Raw genomic sequence first — 12,698 nt, 5'->3', positions numbered from 1 at the left:
TTTTGTAATTGGTGTGCACTTTATAAAATGGCTAAAGAAGCCCTCTTATCTTTTCTCCCTGGGAGATTTTTTGGGAATGTTGGCTTGGCGGGTTTATGTGCACGCTGCAGTGATTTATGTGAAACCTGCTTCTAGAGTTCCATAGGAGGTTCTTAACCCACTGAGCTATTCCAAGGTTTCATTGGATTTCAAAGCTAATAACAATTCGAATGTTTTTAACAGTTGTCTTTTTAAATAATATTTTTACAATGATCTGGCAAAATGGGCAAGTGGCTTAATGCACATCTTGTTAAAATAGCTTGCCAGTCACTGGATCTGCTTTTGTCAGAAACAACTAAGCTTTTCATCTCTTTTTGGTCAAAAAAGATATGGCATATAATTGCGTGAAATGTCATTTCAGTCTTACATTAAATAGTATTTTTTTTTAATAATGTATTGCTATTCAAACAAAAAGAATATAGGTACACTAAAAAAGCAGGCATTTTTTTTCTTCTCTTGCTATTTAACTACAGTTTCTAAATCTATAAAAGGGGCATGTCAAGGGGTGGGGCTTCCACAAAAAGGGCGGGGCTTGGGTTTTGCTTCTAACAAAGAGGGCCACTGTAGATTGTTCATTGTTTATCTGGATACCCTTAGTTTTACAGTAATAGGATTTTAAGACTATAAATATAATTCTGAAAAAGAAAGGTCCCATATTTTGAGTCTTAACATTGTCTTGCGGGCTTTCATTGCAGATACAGAGCGATCGTGAAGCCCCTGGAGCTGCAGACGTCGGACGCAGTTCTGAAGACGTGCGCTAAAGCTGGCTGCGTGTGGATCGTCTCCATGTTAATCGCTGTTCCCGAGGCAGTGTTTTCCGACATATACATATTCATAAGTCCTGACAAAAATGTTACTTTTGAAGCTTGTGCCCCTTATCCGGTTTCAGAAAAAATACTCCAGGAGGTGCATTCACTCATGTGCTTTTTGGTATTCTACATCATACCATTATCTGTGATTTCCATCTATTATTTCCTCATTGCGCGAACTTTATACAAGAGCACCTTCAACATGCCTGCGGAAGTGCACGGCCATGCCCGGAAACAGGTACGTCATCATGAGAGCCCCCCCCCCCCCCAGCAGAAGTGATCCCACTGTAAAGATGCTAAACTGTTGACCCTGTTGTAATTTCCTCACGCTGGGCTAATTTCCTCACGCTAGGGCGAGGGGGTTACATCTGAGGCATTGCTGCGGGCGGGGTGAGCTATAGCCCCAGGTTTTTTGGTCGTAGCCCCAGATAGAAGCTCATGGGCTACAAATAAAAGACTATAGTATAGCTAGCCCCGAATCCCGACAGTCCTGACATTAGTGTACCCCAGATCATTTCCCAACCTGGAAACATCCCTGGTCAGGTGTTATTTTAAGAAGACCTATTTTATTTAAAGGTAACATTCTTGGCAAGGTCTTTAATTTTAGTTTTGGCCGAACTGAACATCTCTAGTATCGTAACATATAATTTCAGAAACTATCGGTCTGGGCCAATACGCGGATCACAAATCTGCAGTCGTTCGTTGTTTCTATGCACTACATTTTTGGAAGGACTTGCAACAGCCACTGTGTGGGGTGCAGTGACAGCTGCATGGGCAGGAGGAGGAGCAAGGGAAACAGGGTAGAAGAGTCTGGCACTGACTGCACAACGAGGCATCATCACCTAATGTGGTGTCACCCCAAAAAGAAGCAGCACTGTTGTCTTAATGTGTTTGAGGCAGTAGAAAATCCACCAACTCTTGATGCTTTGAGGCCACTGAACCCCCTAAGATTAGACAACCTCATTTGTCTCAAATACTTTATTCCATGTACTGGCTTGAGCAAAAGAGACAAAGGCTGCATTGGGTGGTTTGGAAAGGGCATTTGCATTTTTCATCAGCAGATGTCTCTGTTAAAGACACTTCTTCAATGTACACCCCTTTGGTGGGCATTCATGCATAGCTCCCAATGTCTTTGCAACGGAGGCAGTTTGTGTGTGTGTGATTCGTTATGAGCAAAGGATGGGAATTTTGAGCTGGCAATTTGCTTTTGTTTTCTTTTTGTTTCTGACGTGAAACTGTATGTGGTGGCTCTGCTTCACTACCAACGTTCTATTTGTTCAGGGCGGGTTGATTGAGCTGGGAAAATTCATTTTGTTCCACAGGAAATTGCTGTAATGTCCTTCCTCCACCCCGTCTGCTTCGTCCCTCCTGTGTCCTCCCCACACTTGGCTGCTTACGCAGTCTTGAGCACGCAAGCACAATCGACTTATGGCATCCGAGGAACACGAAGATACACCTCAGCAGATCCCCACTCCCCACATGCTGGTATTAGACCGAGCGTCCCTCTCCCAGTTGAAATAGAGATCGCTGCTTCCTCACACATCTTCCTAGTTTCATGTCTTGTGGGCCCCAATTACCATTACCACAGTGCTGGTGACTAAATCGATTTACTAGGCTATAGACGCAGCACACTGCTTTTCAGATGGCATGTTGTGGTTGGAAATGTCTGTCAATTGAAGACCTGGCAGTTCTATGTTGGACAACCCAACACTACCGAGAATACAGCTTGATCCAAGCTCAGGAGGACAGGTCTTGTCCATAAAACATGGGTCAGGTGCAGGTTTGCTTCTTCAGCACTATTTTGCAAAATGACAGGTGCGCTCAGGAAATTTGTGCACAGAAACGATTTATGCAAAGGTGCCATACCTGTAAAGCATAAAGTGTGCATTGTAGCACTCACGGCGGAGAACATCTCACGCACTTGCTTGGTGACCTCCTATGCAGCAATATCATTGAGCCCTTTGAAGCCACAGAATGGCTGAGCCCTGTGATAATCACCTGAGAACGTGATGGCTAAGGTTTTCATCATTGTCGACCTGTCTAGTTAAAACAATAACATTCACTGGCTCCTACCAGTTTCCAAACCTTGTAATTACTGCTACTCATGAACGTCTTTGCCAAACTTGACCTTAAAAACACATACCACCTGGTTTGTCTATATCCAGACTCCAGGGCATATGCAGCTTTCATCAAGGTTTGTATCAGTACACCAAGATGCCCCTTGGGCTAGCATTAGCAGCTGCACTATTTCAAGGGCTCAACACAATCTTACTACAGAACACTTTCAATGTTGCCATCTTCCAGGGCGATCTCTTGGTCTACAGCAACACCATAGAATCGCACTGTCGGACCTTAGCAAAAGTGTTCCAGAAAATTGACAGCTGGCTCATACTGAGAAAAGAAAAATGCAAAGTCAGGCAGCTTGAAGTGGCATACTTAGTACATACCTTCTCGGCCGCAGGTCTCTGGCCCAAAATTGCTTTTGTGGATGCTATCTCCAAAGCACTCGCCACTCACCAAAGTGCGACCGCAATCATGGGCATCACTGAGCACTTTGCCAAATTCATAGGCCGATTCTCCTCCAAGACTGAACCTCTTTGCCTCCTGATCAGGAAGGCTATTTCTTATGAGTGATCCGACCACTCCCACATCATGTTTGACCTGTCCAAATCATATATTCTTAATGCCTTGACTCGATAGACATTTCGACCATAAAAACCCACCATCCTCACTATTGATGCCAGTGTTTCTGGCCTCTGAGCCACAGGGATAGTGACTCTGTTGTTGCGTTCATGTGCAGTGCACTCTCTGATTTGGAGTAGAGCTACTCTGTCATAGAACAGGAAATGTGGTTTATGGTAATTTCATTTAAAACCATTACATCTAATGCCATTCCATCGAAATGTTTCCATCTAACAAATTTCCATCTAATGCATTTTTTTTTTTCTTTTTGTTTGGGGGGTCCCCTCCAAACCCCCGTTTTTTACCCTTTAAAATGCACCTGAACAAAAACTAACCCTTTACCCCCAAAAAACATGCATTACATGGACATTTCTTAGATGGAAAAATTTCGATGGAATGGTATTAGATGGAATGGATTTAGATGAATTGACTAGATACCCATTAATTAACTGCACTTCCTAGTCTGCTACCCTATCTGCACGCTCCTTTTCTACAAGGAAAAAAGCTCTCCTCCAATTACATTCAAAGGATTAATTATGACTACATTTGAAGATTTACGGAAAGAAACGTTTACATTTTTTAAAAAGTTCAAAAAGGTTAGTGTAAAGAGCAGGAAATGCAGGTAAGAATTGGTTTTGCATGTGAAAATGCATACGAGTAAAAACAAAGTGTCCACAACTTCTGGAACACTCGACCCCCTGCACACCTATTGGACTGAGCAACAGTCAAACCTTTAGAATTTAACAGTTCAGTTATCACTGGTCATCTAGAAAGAGCCTATGGTCTTCAGAGACAGATACTTATAATTCGCTAACATTGTTAAATTCTAAAGGTTTGGCTGTTAGACAGTCCGATAGGTGTGCAGGGGATCGAGTGTTCCACAAGTTGTGGACATTTATTGTTGGTCTTCATTGTCCTCAGCCTAGTGCCAGGGTTGTATTTCTCCTGCGCACCCTCTCCTCTCTCAAATCGCCGTAATTGCCACTGAACACAGGTGTGCTCCTTAACATTGGGTTTCCTTTGCAAAATGCTTATGAGTGTCAGCTTTTTTTTTGCCTGCGATATCCAGGTGAATGAAGGCTTTACGCCATATCTCACATATTTTGGAGTTATTGTGCATTTTCTGTCTGCAGCCAGCTAACATGGCTGCTAAAGAATTAAAGCTAGCGTTATAGTGTAAAGTCTTATTTACACTGTCTCCTGGTTCGAACATAAACCAGTGGCGTCTGGAAATGTTAGGGGAAGTACGATCAATGTTTTTCATCCACGCTGTCAACCAAACTGTAGAATGAAAAGCAGATTTCAGTGGTCTTCAAACACATTCCAAACTCCCATCAGGATAACATTAACACCATCAATATGGATCTGCACAGCACATCAGAACATATCGGCAAGTCTATAGAGCTTTATGTGCTATCGCTCGTTCTCTGCGGAAAGAAAATGCTGAATGTGCATTCTGAAGTAGCAAAAATGTCAAATCCCACTATACTAAAAAAGTGGAGCGGGGATGTCCCCCGCACCCCTTGTATGGTATAATGGGTTTGGGGGCTGATGGGAGTCCCCCCCTTCCATCGGAAGGATAGCAGGGGATAATAAAGTGTGGGGAAAAAGGACCTTGCAAAGGAAGTCCCAACCCACATTTGGATTAGAAAACGTTTGCCACAGGGAGACATGCGAGTCGAGACTGCGGGGAAAAGACATATTCGTCAGACATTTCAGGGCATGCAGCGATCACGTAGAACACTTTATGCACTAAGAGTGATATGCTATTTTAGTTTTCTTTGCGTCCTGCACTTTTAGGGATAGTCTACTATCAAGCAGCAATCCCAAAGAGTGAGCAACATGCATCATCTCTAAAATGGAAATCCAAGACTTTACAAAGCTATCCTCTGACACCTTTCTTGTAGAGATAAGGAGATGGTCAGTCTTAGATGGTTTTGACTTTAAACTTGCTTTCAGTATCAATCACAGCCAGACATCCCGCCCCGTGATGGTCGTCCTTAATACGTATTTATGACTTCTAAATTTGTATCATTGGCATACTGAGAAATGGTGGCATTGCACATCATCACAGATCCAAAGGCTCAATATACATTCTGAACAACTTTGGGACCCCTTTTGACAATCCACATGCCACAAGCAAGGACAGATCTGACCAAATTAAGATCTGCCAGAACCAAAGGATGCCCTTTCCTCTAGGAATTTACCTTGGGCCTCAATGACCATGCAGCACGATAATATAGCCAAAGGGACCTTTTGATGAACCATTTCTAATGCCTCTGAGTGATCCTGTAAAATATGTTAGCAGGCATCTCCCCTATCAGGTAACCTGATGGTATTGTTTATCACCTGAATAGTTGCAGTCTCTTTGCTATGGCAAGCTCGGAAACTAATTGTTAAGAAAATGGAGGGTGCAAGCGTTTAAAATGAGATTGAAACAGAAGAGAATTTAACTTTCCCAAGCTTCACCGTGGCACAGGCATGTACAGTGGTGATGAGTCAAAAACTGCTAAGTATGGTTGATCCCAGGTTTTTTAGAAAAGGAAAAATCTACCTTTTTGTTTGCTGTACCTGTTTGGTTTGAAGGATGAGGTAAGACCTACTCGTTTGGGTCAGATCTCCTTACCTTCTTCGCTTGCGCCTGGCGTGCTGACCCATTACTCGTATGCAAAAATGTCTGATCCTATTGGTCACCAGTAGACCGAACACATAGTGTAATCTCCCATACTCCTTGGTTGAAGGGTTGCATGTAGATTGTGGTACACCAGCTTTCCCTTATCACAAACAAATGAAGGTTATCAAAAGATATGGATAGCATTAGCTGCCATGTGGGCTTGTATGAATAAACAATTATATTGATATTGAAATATTTTTTCTGCAAATAATGAAATGTATACATTTTGTACTAATATGAAAAGTTAAATAAATGAGGTGATTGTATTTAATTAACTGATATTCCATTTTTTCCCTCTAGATCGAGGCACGCACGAGAGTTGCCAAAACAGTACTAGTGTTGGTTGGATTGTTTGCCTTCTGTTGGCTGCCTAACCATATCCTCTACTTGTATCGATCCTTTACATATCACTCCTTAATTGATTCGTCCATGTTTCACCTTACAGCCACTATCTTTTCTCGAGCTCTGGCTTTCAGCAATTCCTGTGTAAATCCCTTTGCTCTGTATTGGTTGAGCAAATCTTTCAGGCAACACTTTAAAAAGCAAGTCTTGTGTTGCAAGGCAAAGCCAGCTATACGTCAAGCCAGTCCAACCCAAAGTAATACCGCTACTGGAGTCACTGTAATCAAAGATAATATACCAATATCTGAAATAAGCTTTACGTTGCTCGGCGACAACGACATGAAAAAAGAAGAGGACAGTATCTAGACTGAAGTATGCCTGGACAAGAAACATTATGGACTCTTCAACGTGGGGAAAAGAGACAGTGATTTTAAAATGAATTTATGGCAACATGACATCTTTAAAAATTGTGTATTTGCTGTAAAGACCTGTTATGTATCTATCTCTTCCAGCTCAGGTGAATGAATGTTCTACTCAGGTGAGAATAGTGCGGGTGTTAGACATGAACTTTTACCGTTTGCTTAATGTGCTCTGGGTTGGGGGGTTGGGGGAAATCTTGCTGTTTGATTGATGACCCATACTGTAAAGGTCAGGACGTATTATTTGACCTCAGACATGGTAAGAAAAAGTGGACTGAGTGAGATTGTGAGCAGTGGGTTTGGGGCGAGCTCATTAATCTCTTTTACATAATCTGATGAAATAACTACTGTTTGTCTGCTATTGTTTGATTATAGCTTGTTGTCTATTTAAGACTCACTTTTCAATCTATATATGCACAATGTGAATCATTGGTTGTAGGGGGAATAACTAAATGGACTTTTCAGAGGCTTCGCCTCATGTCTTGTAACATAGTGAACCTCTCTTAAATTGTCAGACTCTCAGAAACAGGTTCCTCCCGAGATGCACAGCCAATACAAAATATGTTTTCGCCAAAAGAGCATACTTAAATGATTATAGAGCAATGATGGAACAATGCTGTAACAGGAAAATACACATTTGAGTCATATCAACAATTAAAAAATATGCATGTCTAACAGGTATGCCTACAATCCCGTGGATCTTTACTTGCTTCCACAAATATTTATCACATGACCCTACACATTATTATTATTTGTGTATTTATTGAGCATGGACCTAGCTTTGGGAAGCAATGGAGAGTTTCACAAGTCATGGGAGGAAGTACACAGTAAAAGAAGCAGATCACGATACAAAGGGGAGGGAAGCCAGCAACAGGGGAGGGGAGTGTGGGCAATTTGGCAGTAAGGGAAACTATAGGCAACCAGGGGAGAAAACTGGAGAAGCAGATCGCCCAGTCTCAGGTTTTCAGGTTAGATGGGATTGGAGGGGGTGTAGGCCTATGTAGGCCTAGGTGTTTAGGAGGAGCTATTGAGGTTTTAATAGTATCGGCTGAATGAGATGGGAAGCCACATAGATTAATCAAACTAGAGCGGCATACATATTTTCCAACAGGCTTCAAACATTTCCAAAGCTTGTTTCTGATCTTAGAGTCATGAATTATACACATGGGCAGTCTCAACCAGCCAACAGGAGGCACAGCTGCTGCTGGGCAGGAGGACCACCCATTCTGAAAAGTCTGGCCATTTCATTGACACATCACATCTATTTTGGATTCAAAATCTGCCTGTGCTATTGTTTTCCCATTGACATTGAACAAGGATCTCAATGCCTTCACTTTTTTTCCCTATCCACAACGGAAAGGTGGGCACCATTCTCAGGCAGGTAAGACCGTGGGTACATGCAACAGCCAGTGCATTGGCAGACTAAAGGTTAGAACACTCTCTTAGGGAAGCAGGCGGTCATGAGTGATGGATTCATGCTTAATCCCCAATGCTCTCTTTTTCTATTTTTCTTTAAGAGTATAAACACTTACGATGAAGGATGCAATGACAACCTGATGCAGTTTTGGGCAAGGTGTTGGTAATCTACGGCAAATGGTTGAGGCCTTAGAATGCCATTATTAGTCCAACCTCATTCATATACCCAGTTCAGCTCTCCAAAGAGTCTAATGTTCATAGAGGTAGTGGAAAAGGTGCTTGGAGGTAGTCTTTCTATAAGGCAAAATGGCCAAGTTCAACCCTCCTGGCAACAAATACTCCTTCCCTTCTATTTTGTGCAACTGTTGCCACTGCCACCTTAATAGCCACCATGAATAGTTTCACAGATTTCAACTTTGATGATGTATATAGTGAGTGTTTATTGTACTTCTATGTTATATTGGGGATCCTAGAGCAAGACAACATACGTGTGCCACCCCTAGGAACATTATGAACCCAGCCACAAAAAGGCACACTTATTTAAACTCTTAAAGGGGCATGGCTTTAAATTAGAAATTGTATTCTCAAAAATCACTTTTATTTAATAAATACAAAATTTTCCATGAATTAATAACATATTTAAGTCAAGTCATGCAAACTAATTACATATTTTGGACAACACAATCGTGCTACATAACATGCAGTGTTTGTATCCACAGTCCTCATTCATAAGTACTCCAAATAAATAGCCTCTTTAATTCATTATACATTTTAAAACAATAATTTTCATAATACATAAATTCAAACCAGACCCCAAACGTAACAGGCAAACACGACATAAAACAACAAACAAGAACTTAAATCCTATTTGTGCATCCGTTCTAGACTAGAAGTGTATTTGTCATATGTTCTGTTTGGCACCTAACATGATCACTTTATTAAAACATCTGGCCCTACACGTTGCATTCCATCACAACATACTACTACGGGACATCTTTTGGGCAAAACTAAGGGATCATCTTTTACACACATTAGTTCTACAATGTGTTTCACCTCAATTCATCCATAGAAACAATAACATATTATTATGCATACAGTGATTCTTTTTCTAATTCCATTGATATATCTTTATTGCTATTTGCACTTTCCTTCTTTTCTGCAATGATTACAATTTGGTGATTGAATCTTCCTGTCATCTGCATGGCTATGGTGTCTAATTACATGTTCCTGCAAGGTCGAAATCCATCATTACTATTATCAATAGTAATAAATAATGTAATACTTTATTATATTAGAAATTGCAATGCAACACTCACGTGAATCCAATGTCTAATGGTTCTCGTGAAGTGCGTGTCCCGTGATGTTGGGCATTCTTACGATCGTATACTGAAATGGCAAAATAAATGAGCCCATTATACTCACTGCATTGACTGGTTAGGCGTACAACAGTCAGGCTGCCCGTAACTTGCGTGCATTTAAATACTGAACATATCCTAGACTCCTTAGTCCTTATGTCAATGTTGTTGGTCATAATGCGACATATTTCGTATTCCTTTTGATGAGTGATCTCAGTGGTCCCATCTTTACCCACCGATTTGGAATCTAACCATTCATACTGTGCGAGCTCACTGTCTGCGCTCTTTTTGGGTTTTTTAAATCTACTAGTACCGCCCCCTACTTAGTCTTCAAGACTATCCATGCTTTAGCTCCCCCTTATCTATATTCTTTAATTTCCTTTTGCCATCCTTCAGCTCTGCTTCTCAGTTTCAATTGTTTGTTCTGCGCCCTACCTGTGCGTCTTACAGGTTCCGCTCATTCAACTTCTGGCCCCTCCTTTTCTGGAACTCACATCTTCAGATCCGTTACTTTTCGAAACTTTCACAGTTTAAAAAAACGGCTGAAATTCCATTCGCTTCCCTCAGTCTCCTAACTTTTCTGGGTCGCATTATCATTGTGTAGGTTCAAGTCCCGGGAAACGGTTTGGATAAAAGCACAATGTAAACTACATAAATGAATAGACTTATGGTTTTCTATACAACCAACGGATTGCGTTTCTTCATTGTTACGCTGGGCTTGCGTTCTTTGCTCCCACAAACGTGGACTCAATATTTGAACTCTGTGTCATTCGAATGAACTTTTACAGTGTTCTGTAATGAATCTGGCCTACACTTGCACAACAGAAGAGGGTTATTGGAACCGATGTCCTAATTCATCATCATTTCTTTTTTATTTTGAACCATGCCACTGTTCCATTCAATCCCCTCACATTGCTTTGTGTAAGACAAATTAGCTCCTGTTCCTTTTTAAACCGTATTATCTGGTAAGCATACACTTTAATTGTATTTAGATCATAAAGTACTGACCATGTTACTGTTGATGTTGTTTCTCCACATAATGTACTAAAGAGGCAGTTATTATTTCATTCTTAATACAGCTCTTCTCCTCAAGATTCTTGTTCTTATTTTTCTTCTGTCTTCTCCATGTACAACCTCTTTGCATTGGCACCAAATTGCATTCACTACCATAGTATAATTACAATGAACTTGCTGCCACATTCTAGCCGCCAGGCCTATACCGACCTCTAAGCTTCAAGGGCTCTGTTTGCAGCATCTGCACTGTCCACACAGGGAATGTCCTATTACTCTCCCAAAGGCCCATATTTCTGGTAATGTGGTGCAGCTAGCTTTAAATGAGCGTAAATCTTTCCTCATCCGATCGTTCCAGTTCTGATTCTATTAGATTGGTGGTATAAGCAGATTTGTCCCACCTTCCCCAAATGTTTAGTTTCTCACTATAATCTTTTTGGTTTTATTAGACAAGTTCGTAAAAGTGCTTACAGAAACAATATTATCCTAATCTTTATTCTTGCCTTTGTGTTCCAGTAAGGCATGTCTTGTGTTATTTTTTGCTCTCTTGAAGGATTTCTTCACTAAAGGTTGCAGATTCTATCACAAACCAAAGGATAAGAACTCTTTACTCTTCTATAGTAGTCTGCACCCTAAATATACACGAGAGCTTACCATTCAGCCAGTCTCTGCGTCTAAAAAGAAATGGTACATCTATAAAATCTTTTGTAGACGAAGCTGAAAAAGAGGCCGCAAATGGCTACAAAGAGGATATCAGCAAGATCTGGTGAAAAAATCTCTGAAGAGAGGAAAAAAAATACAGAACCAAAAGTTAATTTGAATGATACCAACTGTACAAAAATGGAGTCTGGTGTTTCTGGCAGAAACCTAAAACGCACGGCTAGTTTAACGGTGAAGAAACACAACCTGACACCTGCATGGAAAACCAGAAGTCATTTAAAGAAAGCAAAAGCGCCACAGATGGAGAGTTTGACCGTGCACAATCTGTGGTTAGATCCTGACTCGGAGAATGACCAAGTGCGACCCCGCGATAGTGGAAAAGATATGACCGCTGAGATTACTCATTGTATGGAATTTGAAATACAGCTTATTGTGACCAACAGCATTGCTAAGCAGAACTTTGTTTTGGATATGTTCAGTATTTAAATGCACGCATTTTAAGACCAGCATGAGTAATGTACCCCTAGGAAATCCGTGCTTTGAGAGCAATGAACACATTTATTTTGCTATTTCAGTATAAAATGAAGCAAGTACTCACGAGAAACATTAGACATTGAATTCATGTGAGTGTTACATTTCAATTTCTAATATAATAAAGTATGAAATTATTTTTTACTAATGGGAAAAGTAATGATGTTTCTCAAACGTACAGGAGAATGGCTTATAAGTAGACACCATAAACATGTGGATGACTGAAAGATGAAATCATCAAATTGTAATAGTATTCACAGAAAGCTATGTGTTTATTAAATGTGAGTTATGATACTAAAATGGCAAATTTTAAAGCTGTTCACCTTTAAAAGTTTAAATAAGTGGGCCTTTGTGTTGTTAAGTACAGCCATTGATTTTTGACTGCCTGACTAACCTGCCCAGCAGTGTTCCCCAGAGTACTGTAGTTAGTTCATAGCATACATGCAGATTCACTCTGGGCTTTCATAGTATATACAAAACTAATCAAAGTGCTTACACATAGAAATGCAATATTTCAAATTCTGTCCCCTCTAAACGACCAATGTCCTTTATCTTTTATTTTGTTCAACTGTGCCAAATGATTAAAATATCAGTGATGCACCTTTCAACCAATATTTTATTTGATGTCTTTCGCTAGTGCCCACACAGGTATCTAACGTGCTTGTAACCAAAAAACAGAGAATTAGTAAAGAGACGAGAAACATCGACTTACTTAAATGAGAATATTTTTTCATTTCTTACGAAAAAAGCCAACATGTTG

At 40.6% G+C, this 12,698-nt stretch overlaps 1 protein-coding gene across 1 annotated transcript in view; it reads left to right on the top strand.

Annotated features, from left to right (window-relative positions):
- BRS3 (bombesin receptor subtype 3) overlaps positions 1-12,086 on the top strand; it is a 189,306-nt gene extending 177,220 nt beyond the window's left edge. Inside the window, exons 2-3 of the mRNA XM_069612802.1 lie at positions 735-1,086; positions 6,505-12,086. Of these exons, the coding sequence (XP_069468903.1) occupies positions 735-1,086; positions 6,505-6,912 (760 nt within the window). The 3' untranslated portion in view covers positions 6,913-12,086. The remainder of the gene's footprint in view (positions 1-734; positions 1,087-6,504) is intronic.
- Positions 12,087-12,698: the final 612 nt, after the last annotated feature.

This window comes from Ambystoma mexicanum, chromosome 5p, assembly GCF_040938575.1.
Source record: "Ambystoma mexicanum isolate Mex_15411 chromosome 5p, UKY_AmexF1_1, whole genome shotgun sequence".
NCBI classification, from domain to species: domain Eukaryota; kingdom Metazoa; phylum Chordata; class Amphibia; order Caudata; family Ambystomatidae; genus Ambystoma; species Ambystoma mexicanum.
This window is presented reverse-complemented; position numbering and strand designations above follow the sequence as displayed.